General features: G+C 59.1%; 1 protein-coding gene across 12 annotated transcripts in view; it reads right to left on the bottom strand.

Annotated features, from left to right (window-relative positions):
* The window catches only part of TRPM2 (transient receptor potential cation channel subfamily M member 2), a 58,206-nt gene that overhangs the window by 13,981 nt on the left and 31,046 nt on the right, over positions 1-13,179 (bottom strand). For all 12 annotated transcript variants that reach the window (XR_014825265.1, XR_014825266.1, XM_084992275.1 and 9 more), the window contains 10 exons: positions 11,085-11,222; positions 9,654-9,783; positions 9,340-9,485; positions 8,575-8,687; positions 7,996-8,209; positions 7,115-7,233; positions 6,554-6,686; positions 6,008-6,179; positions 1,768-1,951; positions 263-444 (listed from right to left, as the gene is read on the bottom strand). Coding sequence is in view for 10 of the 12 variants with exons in the window: in XM_084992275.1 (XP_084848401.1) it covers positions 263-444; positions 1,768-1,951; positions 6,008-6,179; positions 6,554-6,686; positions 7,115-7,233; positions 7,996-8,209; positions 8,575-8,687; positions 9,340-9,485; positions 9,654-9,783; positions 11,085-11,222 (1,531 nt within the window). In the remaining 2 variants the exon portion in view is untranslated. The remainder of the gene's footprint in view (positions 1-262; positions 445-1,767; positions 1,952-6,007; positions 6,180-6,553; positions 6,687-7,114; positions 7,234-7,995; positions 8,210-8,574; positions 8,688-9,339; positions 9,486-9,653; positions 9,784-11,084; positions 11,223-13,179) is intronic.

Genomic DNA, 13,179 nt, shown 5'->3' with positions numbered 1-13,179 from the left:
CCTTCTCTCTGCCGCCCTATTTTCCACGCCCAAACTCTAACACCTCCTCCTAACCTCGCCCCACGGAGGGCGCAGTCTTTAGGGCCTTGGCCTGCCGGGGCCTCCTTAGTCTGGCAAAGCAATAAGGCTCTTTCTTTTCTCCTTCGCCCCACGCTCTGCTTCTGTGTTTCTACACCGCCCCGGTGGACAGAGGGCGAGTGTGGGCCTCACCACCCGCTCTGTCCCTGGGGACGCAGCTCCGGGGACGAGGGAGGCCGCTTACTGAACGGCTTGTGTCTCTCGGAGGGGTTCTTCAGGACGACCCTCTGGAGGCAGAGGTGCAGGTGGTTGAGGAGGATGAAGGGGGGCGGGGCGGGCGGCCTGCCCTCGTACTCCTCTATCAGGCCGTGGCGCTGGAACTTCCAGATCTGGTCCGTGCGCTCCTGGACCTGCTGGAACGTGTAGCTGGCGGGGGACAGGGAGCGCCCTGGTTACAGGGGAACAGGAGTCACGCAAGCGCGGTTACAAGAAGCGCCCATTTCCCTGCCTGCATGTCTGCCGTGATCCCTAAAAAGCACACACACCACGCCGGGCGGCAATTCTAGACGCAGGAAAGGGCAGCGGAGGGGCCGCCTCAGAGCTCTGCCCTCCCTGGGGCTGCAGGCAGCAGAGGGAAGAAGACCTAGATTTCAGGCGTGGAGACTCCTTAGAGGATGAAACAGAGCCCCGCCTTGGGGAGCGGGAGATGGGCTCGCGCTGGGCTCTGAAGGGGACTGTCACTTGCACTTGACACACAGAAGGGAGGGGGTCTTCAGGAGCCCGACTCGTTTATTCTCCGCACCGTGGGGCTCCTGCGGATGGATTTTAATGGAGCCGAGCCCGTGGCGTGGCGGAGAGAGGCTGTCGGAGGGAGGGAGGAGGCCGCGTGGGCCGAGGCGCAGCCCCTGCCCCTCTCTCCCCATCCGGCCCACAGGGTCTCGCACGGTTGAGAACACAGGTTAGATCAGAGAGTAGCAGATGAAGGGGACGAGGAACGGTGCCCGACCAGGAAGGAAGGGCTTTTCCTTGGGGTCCCAGGTCCCAGGGGCCCTCTGGCAGAGGCTGGGAGGGGCTCTGAGGGCTGGCGATGCCCTGAGCCACGGGCGCGGCCGTCGCCCTCCTTAGCGCCATCGTTGGGGCTGGCCCTGTGCTCCCGTGTCCACACGGCAGGCACACACAGGCTCGTCTGGCATGGTCGGACTTTCGGTGAGAGCTGCCCTGCGCACTGCACAGCTAGAGAGGAGCGCAGACCGGCCACGGCTCGGCCGGCTGGTTCCTTTATCAGCTCCCGGGCCGCACAGAAAGCCCTCGCCCTTGGGGCCTGCTTTCATCTCCAACCTGTGCCACTGCACTTCCTCCAAGGAGCAGAGGCTGAGCGAGGCTGGACCTCCTGGGTGCCAAGCGCGAACCCCCGCTGCCCCTCACACACGGCCGACCCCCCTCCAGGGAGGCTGTCCCGCGAGGCACCAGGGACTCACAGGAGGACCTGGGACCACCAGCCTGGAGCCCACCTCCCAGGGAGCCACTGACCCCAGGGCGGAAGGAGTGAGACCTCCGTGTGCCCCAGCCTGCGGCCTCCGTGAGCTGGACCTGCAGCAGCCGTGCCCTGGATGGCCACAGGGACCGGGCAGCGTGGCCGAGAGCCGCCGGCCTGAGCTGAGCCAGCGTCCTGGGCCCGGGCACGCGCTGTCCCCACCGCCCCGGGAGGCAGGGGCCGTGCGCGGGCGGAGCGCCGAGCGCTGCACTCACTTGAACATGGCAATGAGCAGGTTGAGCAGCAGGATGTTGGTGAAGAGCAGGTAGAGGCAGAGCAGGAGCACCGTCAGCCACTCGGGGAAGGCGGGCTCCTGCCGCGCCGAGTCGCTCTCGGGGCACTTGGGCTTGTAGGGGTCCGTGCCGTTGGGGCTGCACTGGTCCAGGTTGAAGTTCACACCTGCGTCGGGAGGGAGGGGACAGGTGGACGGGAAAGCCACGCGGCATCTCCAGGGTCCCTGGCGATGACCCCACGGGCCCGGACGCCTGCCCCTCTGGGTGACCTCAGCGATCTGCTCAGGCCCGAGGGAAACCCACAGAGGGGGATCCGTCCACACCCACGTGTGCTCGCGGGCAGGAGGTGCGGCTGCCAAGGGAGGCCCGGAGCCGGACCTGACCCCAGGCTGGCACGTGCCCCCGCCGGGGATCCAGCCACCCCGACCAGAGCACTTCCTGGGCCCCAGGAGGGGGCAGCGCCAGGAAGGGCTGCGGCTGTGATCGCCGTCATTGCAGGTCACAGGTCCCAACCCTGGGGAGCAAAAGGCAGCGGGAAAGAATCCAAAGAGAAAATTAACAACTGTCGCCAAGAGAAGGGAGACACGAGAAAGGAAAAGCACTGAAGAGGCAACGTTCCTGGGTGTGGACACAGGGTACACACCAAACACAGACCCACATGTGCAGGCAAGCAAAGGATAAATAAGAAAACAAAAGACACATTCGGTTTGTGCATTTAAAAAATCTCTGGGGAGTTCCCATCGTGGCACAGTGGTTAACGAATCTGACTAGGAACCATGAGGTTGCGGGTTCGGTCCCTGCCCTTGCTCAGCGGGTTAACGATCCGGCGTTGCCGTGAGCTGTGGTGTAGGTTGCAGACGCAGCTCGGATCCCGCGTTGCTGTGGCTCTGGTGTAGGCCGGTGGCTACGGCTCCGATTAGACCCCTAGCCTGGGAACCTCCATATGCCGAAGGAGCGGCCCAAAGAAATAGCAAAAAGACAAAAAAATAAAATAAAATAAAATAAAATAAGAAATCTCTGAGAAAACAGGCTACGTTGACAGTGACTACCTCTGCACGATGGGATTATGAACACCCTTCTTTACACCCGCCTTGAGTTTCTTAAATTTCTCAACAACAAGCACACACTATCTTGTAATCAAATACATTTTCTGGGGTGTTCCTGTCATGGCTCAGTGGGAATGAACTCAACGAATATCCACGAGGATGCGGGTTCGATCCCTGGTCTCGCTCAGTGGGTTTAGGATCCGGCCTTGCTGTGAGCAGTGATATAGGTCACAGATGCGGTTCAGGTCTGGCATGGCTGTGGCTGTGGTGTAGGCCGGCAGCTGCAGCTCCAATTCAACCCCTAGCCTGGGAACCTCCATATGCCATGGGTGCGGCCCTAAAAACCAAACAAACAAACAAAATACATATATATATATATATATATATATATATATTCTGAAAGTGCTATTAATTTTCTAATTTAGAAACTCACTGTTATAGCTATAAATACCTATATTACAAAGACAAGGGAGTTCCTGTCATGGCGTGGTGGTTGACGAATCCGACTGGGAGCCATGAGGTTGCGGGTTCGGTCCCTGCCCTTGCTCAGTGGGTTAAGGATCCGGCGTTGCCGTGAGCTGTGGTGTAGGTTGCAGACGCGGCTCGGATCCCCCGTTGCTGTGGCTCTGGCGTAGGCCGGTGGCTACAGCTCCGATTCAACCCCTAGCCTGGGAACCTCCATATGCCGCGGGAGAGGCCCAAGAAATAGCAACAACAACAACAAAAAAAAGACAAAAGACAAAGACAAAAGAGCAAAAATCAATAACACAACTTTCCATTTCAGTGAACTGAAAAGAAAAAGATAAACTACCCTCAAAGCAAGGAGAAGGGAGGAAATAAACGAAATAGAGGCTCCAAAAACAAAGAAAATCAACAAAACCAAAATCTGGTTCTTGGAAAAGATTAACAAAATTAAAACCTTTTAGCTAGACTGTTCCGAGGGAAAAAAAAAAAGAAGACTCAAATTATTAAAATCATAAATTAAAGGGAGGACGTTACTACCAACCTTACAAAAAGAGAAAGAACTATAAGGAAATACGACAAAAAAATCATATGCTAAAAAATTGGATAACTTCTTATAAAAATGGACAAATTCCAGAAAGACGCAAACTACCAAGAGCACCTGGAAAAAAAAGTGTAAAATATAAACAGACTTACAACAAGTAAAGAATTAGTGGTTTTAAAACTTCACACAAAGGAAAGTCCAGGCCCAGATGGTTTCACTGATTAATTCCACCAAATATGTAAAGAAGAATTAAGACCAATCCCTCACAAACTTTTCCAAAATATCAGAGAGGAAGGGATTCTTCCTCAGTGGTTCTATGAGGCCCGTATTCCCTGATGCCAAAGCCAGACAAAAAAACATGACTAGAAAAGAAACTACAGACCCATGGCCTTTACGGATGCAGAGGCAAAACTCCTCAGCAAAACGCAAGCAAAGCGAATGCTGCAAGATGTATAAAAAGAATCCTACGCCATGCCCGAGGGAGATACAGCCCAGGAATGCAAAGCTTTAACATCTGGAAATCAGTTCGTGTAATACACCACATCAACAGCATAAAGAGCAAACCCACAGGAACAATTCAGTGGAAGCAGCAAAAGCCCCTAACAAAAGCTACCACTGATTCACGAGAAAAACCCTCAAGAAACTCGGAAGAGAAGGGAACTTCTTCAACCCAATAAACAGCATTTACAAACAATCTTCATACTTAATCGCAAAAGACTCGCTCTTTCCCCTAAGATGAGGCCAAAAGAAGGCGCTGGAGCTGTGGACTTTGAGAGTAAATCCTCGGCAGGGGTCTTCATGACCTCGGGTTAGACCATGACACCGGGAGCATAGGTGATAAAAGAGATTGCTAAGGTGAACTTCAGCAAAACGAAAACTTTGGGGCTTCAAAGGACACATAAAGAAAGGGAAAGGCAACCCACAGAATGGCAGAATATAGATGCAATTCGAATATCTGATAAGGGACTGGTGGCCACACGTAAAGAACCCTCACAACTCAATACAAAGACGAATAACCCACTTTTTAAAACGGGCAAAAGCGAGAAAGAGACCCTTTTCCAAAGGAGATCCAGACACGGCTGAGGAAGCCCATGAAGAGAGGCTCAGGGTCACTGGCCCTCCGGGCAGTGCACACGCAAGCACAGCGGCTCGAATCAGACATCTGACCGACCGTGACGGAGGCTGGCCGGACCGTGCGGAGAGCGGAGCCCTCGCACCTTGCAGGCACGAATGTAAGACACAGCACAACTGCTGCGGGAAACCGTTCGGCAGCTTCTCAAAAAGTGAAACACAGAATCACCACCGTCCCATCCATGCCACTGCCAGATACACGGCCAGGAGCAATGAAAACACTGGCACACAGAAACCTATAGGTCACCGTTCTTAGCAACATAATTCACAACAGCCACAAAATGAAACAACTCAAGTGTTCACCAGCTTAGGGATGAACGGACAGAGTACAGTGCATCCAGCCCATGCAATACTACTTGGCAACAAAAGGGAATTCATCACGGATACAGGCTACGATATGGATGGCTCTTGAAAACATGCTAAGTCAAAGCAGCAAGACACAGAAGACTACTTATTACATGATGTAATTTGTACGAAACGTCCACCAAAGGCAAATTCCATGCAGAGGAAAAGTAGGTTAGAGGTTCCCCACGGCTGAGGGGAGGGGAGTGAGCAGTGACGGCTGATGGGATGGGGTGTCTCTTTGGGGTGATGCAGATGCTCTAAAATGAGGTTCTGTAAATACACTGAAAACCAGGAAGTGGGCACTTTTCACAGGCGAGCTTTACGGTATGTAAATCACACCTCGTTGAGGCTGTTCGAGAACAAATTCAGAACCCAAAGTGTTCTTTCCGCCCAGGGAAGGAGGAGGAGACGGAATAGGGCGGCCGTGGATGCACAGGTGTCAGCGGATGCCCCAGGGCCCCAGACCACGCCTCTGCCCACCCGGAGGTCCCCGCAGCTGCGAGGCACAGCTGGCTGGCGCCCTCCGCCTCAGTGGACCCTGCATGCACCTGTCTCTTTCTGCCTCAGCCGGGGCGGTACTGAGCGCATGGGAAACGCCCAGCCCTCCACCCCCCACTTCTGGGAGCTCACAGGACCCCCAGCCAGGGTGGCAACCGCCCCCCCCTGCCGCCAACGGGGGTCAGGGCCGTCCTACCGTCAATGTAGGCCGGGATCTGCCCGAAGATGGTGAGATATGACTGGTAGACGGCCCCTCGGAAGATCCACTCCACACGCCTCTCGTTGTGAATGAGAATGGCCTGCTTGGCCACTCCGAAGGACACCACCCACACGGCCAACAGGAAGAGGAAGAAGAAAACGTCCTTCATCTGCGGGACAAGGCGGCACCTGCTGCAGACACACGCCTCCGGCTCCCCCGTGGAGCCAGGGGCTCTGGGGGCAGCGCCCACATGCTAGTGGGGCGCTGGGCATCCCACGAGGTGTAGGAGAGCTGGTGACCATGGCCCAAGGAGGAATGACAGGAGCTGTAGCAGGGGTCAGGGATGAGCCGTGGCCATCAGGGAAGGCTGCCTGAAGGAGGCAACACACAGGCAACAGACCCAAGACAGACAAACCAGAGGCGGCAGCCCAGGGGCAGAGCAGGGATGTGGGCTCCTGTGGGGCGGGCGGAGGCCGGGGCAGGCGTCTCCCCCGCAGCGGGCAGTGGGCAGCGGGCAGCGGGCAGCGGGCCCTCGCCCCTCACCATCCGCTTCACGATGATGATCTTGGGCCCCAGCGTCTTGCTGACGGTGAAAATGTGCATCAGCCGCAGGCAGAACATGATGAAATCCAGAGAGAGGATGACGCGCCCGGGGTAGAGCAGCGCCGGGATGAGCCTGGCCCGCGCGGAAGCAGGGACGTCGGCCCAGGTGCAACCCCGGGACCCCGACGTCCTAAAGCCGGTCATGAGCTCAGGGGGCTTCGGGGGGCAGATCCTCCAGGGACCCGAGGGCCCGGAAGCCCAGCTCCGGCAGAGAAGCCAGGCCACGCGGGCCTCCCCGGCACCAGAGGGCTGGGCCGCCCTGCACGCGTCACGGAAAAAGGGGTCACAGCAGGGCAGACACGCGCGGCCTTGGCAGGCAGTGCAGAGGTCAGGGCCAGGCCAGGACACTGGGCAGCGACCCGCCGGGACAGAGCCCCCACGTCTGCGTCTGGGGTGGGGCAGGGCACCACAGGGGGCCGGGCCTCTGCTGCATCCCAAGCCCGCCCCCGGGGGAGCTGCTGCCGGGTGGGACCGGAGGGTGGCCCCGGGCCGGCCGCTCACCTGCAGGTCAGCCCCGCGATGAAGAGCAGGATGGCGGCGATGTCCAGCTTGTTCCAGAAGTCACTCAGGTACAGCAGCACCATCTTCACCAGCCCGCACTCGTCGGGGGGGCAGAAGAGCTGGGGGACAGGTGGGCCAGCCGGGCCTGTTACTCTCCACCCAGCAGACCCTCGCTGCTTCCCGGGGACCCAGCGCAGGAAGGGCAGCAGGTGCAGCTCCCAGACTCAAGAGGACAGGTGTGGAGGAAAGCCCGCGCCACCATCGGGGCCAGCGCCCCTCCCACGGGCGGCTCTGCAGCAGCCCCCACACCCTCCTCTGGGGACAGACCCCTCCAGACAACTGGGCAGGGAGCAGACGGACCCACGGAACAATCGGGTCTCTCGACGGACCCCCATGAAAAACCCTGCCAAGAGGCGGGGACAACGGGAGCTCTGTGCCCAGAATTCCTGGACTCTGCCCTGCACCTCTAAGCTGCGGCCTCCCCTGCAGTAACCCGTAACCATGAGCTGCCAGCCCAGGGCGCTGGGAGTCCTGGAGAGTGACCCCGCCCAAGGGTGGTCTCGGGACCCCCACACTTTGCCATGCCCTTCACAGGGGAGCCAGGGGACTCACACGTTCCCGAAGCCCATGAGGCCACGTGGTGAGGGTGTGACGTTTGGGGTGATCAGAGAGGGGATTCGAGGGAGGGCAGAGCGAGCGCGGGGCTGGCAGACTCAGCCTGTCCTTTCCGGGGGGCCTCGCCCGGCTCTCAGCAGGTGCGTGCGGCTCGCCAGGGACGGCATGGGGCCCCGGGCCACGGCGAGAAAGGGACGGAGCCGGGGCAGGGGTGGGGGCTGGGAGGGGGAGGGTCGTGGGAGGATGGGCCCAGGGCGGCGCCTCACCTGCCGCAGCTCCTCGCACACCAGCGAGAAGAGCCAGAGGTAGATGAGGCACTCACAGCCCGAGGGCGAGGGCTGGAAGTCCACCATGAGCACGTAGGCGAAGAGGCAGAGGAAGGCGAAGTAGGACAGCGTGTTCAGGTGGAAGACGACCACGGGCGCGTTGAAGAAGGCGCGGATGCGGGCCAGGCCCCGCACGGCCTGCAGCCGCCTCTCCCTGGGGCGGGCAGGGGTCGGGGGAGAGCACGGCGTGAGGGGCTGCCAGCCGCCCGACCTCAGCCACCCAGACGGACGGGGCCCCGGCTCAGGGGTCACAGGGAGAAGGAGGCCCAGGAGGCGGCTGCAGCAGCAGGGCCCCGACCGGGCGGCCTGCAAAGGGCCCTCTGGTTCCTTCAGGGCCGTGACAAACACCCCGGCCCAGCAGGTGGTCCGGGCAGGGCGGGTGCTTAGGGAAACGGCCTCAGCACAGGTGAGGTCAGTGGCGGCCGTGAGGACACACAAGACGGTTCCCCGCCCCCCCACCGGGGGTGGCGTTCGGGAAGGAAGGTCCGGAGCCCCCGCACCCCACAGCCAGGTGGGCACCTGAAGGAGACGAGGCCGGTGGCGAGCAGCGGGAAGGCCAGCATGCACAGGACCACCCGCCACAGCCCGTTGTCCACGCTGAGCTGGCCCCACCACACCTTGGTCAGGAATGCCTGCGGACCGAGGGCGCCAGGGTCAGGGCGATGGGCGCCCCTGCCCATCCTGACCAGGACTCCCTGAGGCCCCCGAGGAACAGGGGCTGCAGCTCAAGCACGCCAGGCTGTGGGCAGCTCCGCCAGGCCCCGCCACCCGCCGGCCGAGGAAGGGGCTCTGGGTGGGCAGGGCTGGGCTCTCCCAGAGGGAGGAGGCCGAGAGGCAGGGCTTGAAGTCAGGGCACCCGTCCCCCCTGCCTCCGGCCGGCCCTCTGAGCTCTGTCTGGGGGAGGGGTTTGGACAGGATCCCCCACCACAAGCCTGGAGCCAGCACAGCCCCGCACACGGCGGTGCTCGGGGGCCTGGTGACAGTGTGAGATAAGCTCCAAGGAAGCGCCAGTGTGCAGAGGGGCACCTGCTGGATGCCAGGCTTGCCATGTCACCAAGGCAACAGAGCACCCTGCACTCAGCCTTCTAGGAAGATGCCCCCCACCCCCGATCCAGATCCCTCCAGAGGCCCCGGGGAGAGGGGGTGGGGGGCTGAGCTCTGGCCCTGGGGCCGCCTGGAGGACTGCACCCCAGATGCAGGACTGCCTGTGCCGGCCACGTAAGCGGGATGCCGTGACCACCCCCACAGCACCATGGCAGATGTGTCTAGGCCCCAGAAGGTCACCTGGACGCCCCCGTGAGACACAAACTTCATGTCCTTGGCCTCCAGGGCCAGCTGCAGGCAGGTGGTCTTCCCCCAGGCCTCCGACACACGGACCAGCAGCTTCTGAGCTCGCTCCTCATCCTTCCGGTAGCACTCGGTGAACACCCCTGGGGGACAAAGGCCACCTCACAGCAGCCGGGCCCCGCCGGTGGCCGGGGACAGTGGCGGAGCACGGCCCCTCCAGACGACAGGGCCTGGACACGGGGAGCTGAGCCCAGGGCGAGGGGCCCCAGGGTGACCCGCGGGGAGCCGCGGCTGCGGCCCCGGGAACTCACCGATGGCTCGCTGCTCGTACTCGTCGGCGAGCGCCAGCATCTCCTCGAGGCTGTCGGTGTCCTCCTCCTCCCTGGACAGCTGCTTCAGGATCTTGCTGCAGGCCAGGGCTGCCGCGATGCAGTCCTGGCTCTGGGCACCGAGAGGAGCCATGTGAGGACCTGGCCGGTCCTGCCCCGGAGCCTCAGGCACTGCCCAGGGTGATGGGAGCCGAGGCCCAAGAGCAGGGGCTGCGGGGCGAGGGCTTGCTGTGACCTCTTCTGTTTAAACCCCTTGGCTCACCCCGAATCACACCTAAGCCCTTCTAGTGGTTGGGTATCCGCTCCGGCTGGTGGGCATGGTCTGCTTGCCCACCCGGAACCCAGACTGGGCACAGGCACCAGCACAGCCCTGCTGGCAGCAAGCCCAGAGCTGCCTGGGCATCTGGTCAACCCCACGCATGGCGCACCCTGAAGGGGAGAAGTGGGGCCCTTGCAAGGCCCCATCCAGGCTCAGACACCTGCCTCAGGGGCACCACCCATCCTGGGCACCAGAGGAGGACGAGGAAAATCCCAAGCAAGGTTCTCAAAGCTGGAGGCCCTGGGTCTGAGGGCAGCACTGGCCCCCATCGAAGGGCTAGTGTCAGAGCCTGGAAATCTGTATCTGTCCCCTGAGCCCCACCGGGCACACCCAAGGTGGCCAGTCTGCCGCTGACCCCCTCCCCCAGGCACCTTGTGGGAGGGCAAACCTCCCCGAGCCACGGAGGAGCAGGGAAGGCCACCATAGCCTCTGCCCGGACACTGGGGGGAGGGCTCCTTGACAGTGGTCTGGAAGCACCAGCCCTGAAAGCGGGACTTCTCTGAGAAAAAAATGGGCCTTCCCACGAGAGGAGAGTCAGCCTGAACCAAAGGAAGACCCCACGGGAAGACTTGGGCCCGCAGCTCCGTTTCCCAAGGACCCCAAGTGCCCCATCCTGGGGGATGAAGCTGCACATGGGCCCAGGGATTCTGAGTCTCCTGGCCAGCTGGAGGGTGTGTCCCCACCAGCTCAGAGCGGTGGCATCTGGGAAGTGCCTGTCAGGAAGACTGCTCCTGAGACCCCCCAACCATCAGTGGAAAGATGCAGCCCCTGAGGCTGAGGGTGGAATGTGCCTGCTGAGTCTTCTGACCAGGGGGCCACCGCACACGCACCGCTAACCAGAACGTGTGGGCACAGCAGGCTTCCTCCCCGACCAGCCATGGGCAGAGACTGCCTGGAACTCAATTTAACCTTCTTGCCCAGGGCCAGCCCTGGGCCCCCTGAGTCCCCTGTCGTGTGGACGCCCACCGCCCTCCCTCCAAGGTCCTCGGTGACACCCCCTGCATCAGCATTGGGTTCTCTGGCCAGGATCCCCAGCTGGAGCCCTGTCCCTGGTCCACCCACAGCTGTGCGTGCCCGTGAGCAGGTCTCGTTACCTGAGCCCAGATGATTTCTGCCAACTCCCGGCGGTTCTGGACGATGGCCCAAAGGAGAAGGTCTCGGACTGGGTCCATGGTGAAGGCAACGTGTCTTGGTGAGCGCTTGTACAGGGACCGGAGACTCACTCCCTGTACCTGGTGAGCAGAGGGCAGTCAGAGTCCCAGCCAGGACCCCGTGAGCACCAGAATCCCGGGGGGCCTGCTGGGGACGCAGGTCCTGAGCTCAGCCCCACTGGCCCTGGAGAACAAGCCCTGCATACTGCATTTCCAGCGCCCCCCCAGGTCATTCTCACGCATGCTGGGGGTCTTCAACCACCATTCTGGAGACATGTAGAAACACCCAAAAGCATAAGGCCCAGGAACCACCTGCACCAACATTTGCAGACCCCTGTTCCTCACCAGGCACCTCTGTGCTCCTTAGTTTTACCTGATGGGATCAAAGCTTTTTTATGTGAAGTAAAATTCTAACACAGGGTCCGTTCCTCAAAGGAACCTACACAGGGTCTCCTGCAGAGAAGGCCAGCAAGAGAGAGCTGCTGAACAGACAAGGAGGCCGCAAGTGAGTGGGAGGACCCTGGCCCCAGCAAACTCAACCGCAGCGACACAAGAACCCAAGCTTCCTGGCCCATCAGTAAATAAACACATCCTTAGACAGTCTGGAAACAATTTCCGGACACAAAGAACATTTTTCCCATATCACACACAAACTGCACTTTCTTTAAGTGATTTTAGAAATTTCCTAAAAGCTCATCTTTATTGAAAAAAGCTTGCTCATCTTCTTAAATTACAGTCATGGTTAAGTGTGAGCTTCCACTTAGGACTTTCTCAAGCACCTTCCAACTGGGCATCTTAAATATGCCAGAATCAAGAAAGACAGAACTGTGAATATATAAAACCAAGACACAGTCACGTCTTTCTCAGGGGTTGGGCATGGCTCGCCCAGGACCATGGAGGGATTTGCAAACTGGAAGGAAATGGATAATTTTCTAGAAGGGAAAAAAATCAAATATAATCTTAGAAGAGACAGAAAACCTAAACATCAGGACCAAGAGGAAAGAAAATGAGAAAGTCATAAGAGTTTCCACCCAAAAAGGCCCCAGGCCCCAATGGATTCACTGGGGATTCTGCCAAGCTGGTCAGAAGCAGTGAATTCTGGCCATGTTAACACTTCCAGAGCAAGGAAAGAAGAAAGGCTTCCCAATGTTTTCACAGAGCTAACATAAACTTGATGTCAGAACCTGACAAATACAACCTCCCCCAAATAAACCTGCAATCAAAGAGTCAAACATTCTGATACAAAGTCCAGAAAATATTGGGAATCTAGTGTCGTATTAAATTCATGATGCACCCCAATCAAGTTGAGGTTCCAAACAGAAATAAAAGTCTGTTAAACTAATTCACCAATTTCATAAGTCAAGGAAGAAGAGCAGTTCAGCTTCTCAAAAGGCACCTGACAAAGTCCAGTGGTAAAAGCTGCATCAATCAGGAGATGAGACTCCGGTACCTAAACACACACGCGAAGGCCAGCACTGAGCTTGACGTGGAGAGGCTGCAGGAGGCCCATCAAGTGACGATGCAGACGAGAAAGCCCTTCTCCTCTCATGCTGCAACACACGTGTGTCTCACACAGATACGGGTAGGGTGCACTGAACTGCCGACACAAAACCAGCTACTCCGGTGAGCAGGACTCGGGGTGCAGGGCACGAGGGAGATGGCTCCCCTGTGTGACCTTCTGTATGGTCAGATGGTTCCAGAAAGGGAGTTATGGACTAAAGTGTGTCCCCTAAATGTCCTATGTTGAAGCCCCCCCATGGGGCTGTATTTGGAGATGGGCCTTTAAGCGTGTGGTTACGGTTAAAGGGGGTCGTGGGCGGGGCCTGACCCAACGGGACTGGTGTCCTTGTAAGAAGGGGCTGGGAAGGGACAGCAGGTAGAAACAGATGTTCCAGCGGCCTCTCAGGTGGAAACGGGGAGCATGCCACTGGACACTGGAGGGGAGGTTGCCCTGTCACTAGGGGTGGGAGCCTGGCTGAGCCTCGTTCTTGCATTTGGGGAAGGAACCTGGCTGTCAGCTGAGCCAACCTCCAAGCAG

This window comes from Sus scrofa, chromosome 13, assembly GCF_054392235.1.
Source record: "Sus scrofa isolate SSC_HxYL_T2T_F1_AM1 chromosome 13, Sscrofa_HxYL_maternal_Yorkshire_Landrace_v2.0, whole genome shotgun sequence".
Taxonomy (NCBI): Eukaryota; Metazoa; Chordata; class Mammalia; order Artiodactyla; family Suidae; genus Sus; species Sus scrofa.
Note: the sequence above shows the minus strand (reverse complement) of the source record. Positions and strands in the feature narration are given on the sequence as shown.